Source organism: Eimeria mitis, genomic scaffold, assembly GCF_000499745.2.
Source record: "Eimeria mitis Houghton genomic scaffold, Emh_scaff1296, whole genome shotgun sequence".
NCBI lineage: Eukaryota > Apicomplexa > Conoidasida > Eucoccidiorida > Eimeriidae > Eimeria > Eimeria mitis.
Window position 1 is genome coordinate 8,120 of NW_013568645.1, and position 873 is coordinate 8,992.

At 60.9% G+C, this 873-nt stretch overlaps 1 protein-coding gene across 1 annotated transcript in view; it reads right to left on the reverse strand.

Moving 5' to 3' along the window:
• The window catches only part of EMH_0033980 (uncharacterized protein), a gene marked incomplete at both ends in the record, with an annotated part of 11,182 nt that overhangs the window by 7,719 nt on the left and 2,590 nt on the right, over positions 1-873 (reverse strand). The window contains 2 exons of the mRNA XM_013494809.1: positions 1-24; positions 200-871. Of these exons, the coding sequence (XP_013350263.1) occupies positions 1-24; positions 200-871 (696 nt within the window). The remainder of the gene's footprint in view (positions 25-199; positions 872-873) is intronic.

Sequence of the window (873 nt, forward strand, 5' to 3'; positions counted from 1 at the left end):
GAGCTGCAGTTGCTGCTGCAGGAGCTGCAGCAAGCACAGGCATCAGGCTAGCAGATGTCTGCCCTGCTGCTGCTGGGAGGACCCGCACAGGTGTGCCCACTGCTGCATACTTCACTGCTGCTGCTGCTGCTGCTGCTGCTGCTGCTGCTGCTGCTGGAGCTACGACAGCAACAGGCACCAGGGCTCCTACAGGCCGCACCACGGCAGGCTGGTAGAGGAGACGTGGGCAGTGTTGCTGCTGCTGCTGCTGCTGCTGCTGCTGAGTTTGCTGCTGAAACAAGCGATGGACATGCTGCTGCTGCTGTAGTTGCTGCCGCTGTAGCTGATGTTGCAGTTGAAGCTGCTGCTGCTGCTGCAGCCGTAGCTGCTGCTGCTGCAGCTGCTGCTGCACAGCAGCAGCCGGCGGAGCCTTCACCAGGCAGTTGATTCGCTCCGCAGGCTTCGGGACATGCTGCAGCAGTCGTTGCAGCTGTTGCTGCTGCTGCTTCTGCTGCTGCTGCTGCTGTTGCTGCTCTTGCTGCAACAGCAGCTCCTGCTGCTGCGTCCCCCCTGCAGCCTGAATAACACGCGTTCCGTGTTGCTGCAGCGGAGCAGCACGCAACTGCTGTTGTTGTTCCTGCTGCTGCTGCTGCTGCTGTTGTTGCTGCTGCTGCACCATGTACTGGCGCTGCAGTGTTTGCTGCTGCGACAGCTGCTGCTGCAGTGGAGCAATTCGCGGGCTCAGAGACCTCACATGCACTTGCTGCTGTTTCTGCTGCTGCTGTTGCTGCTGCTGCTGCTGTGGAGCGTGCTGCTGCTGCTGCTGCTGCTGCTGCTGCAGCGCATAGGAGGGCATCTGCTGCGTTGTTTGCCTTTCAGGTGTACACATCCCCT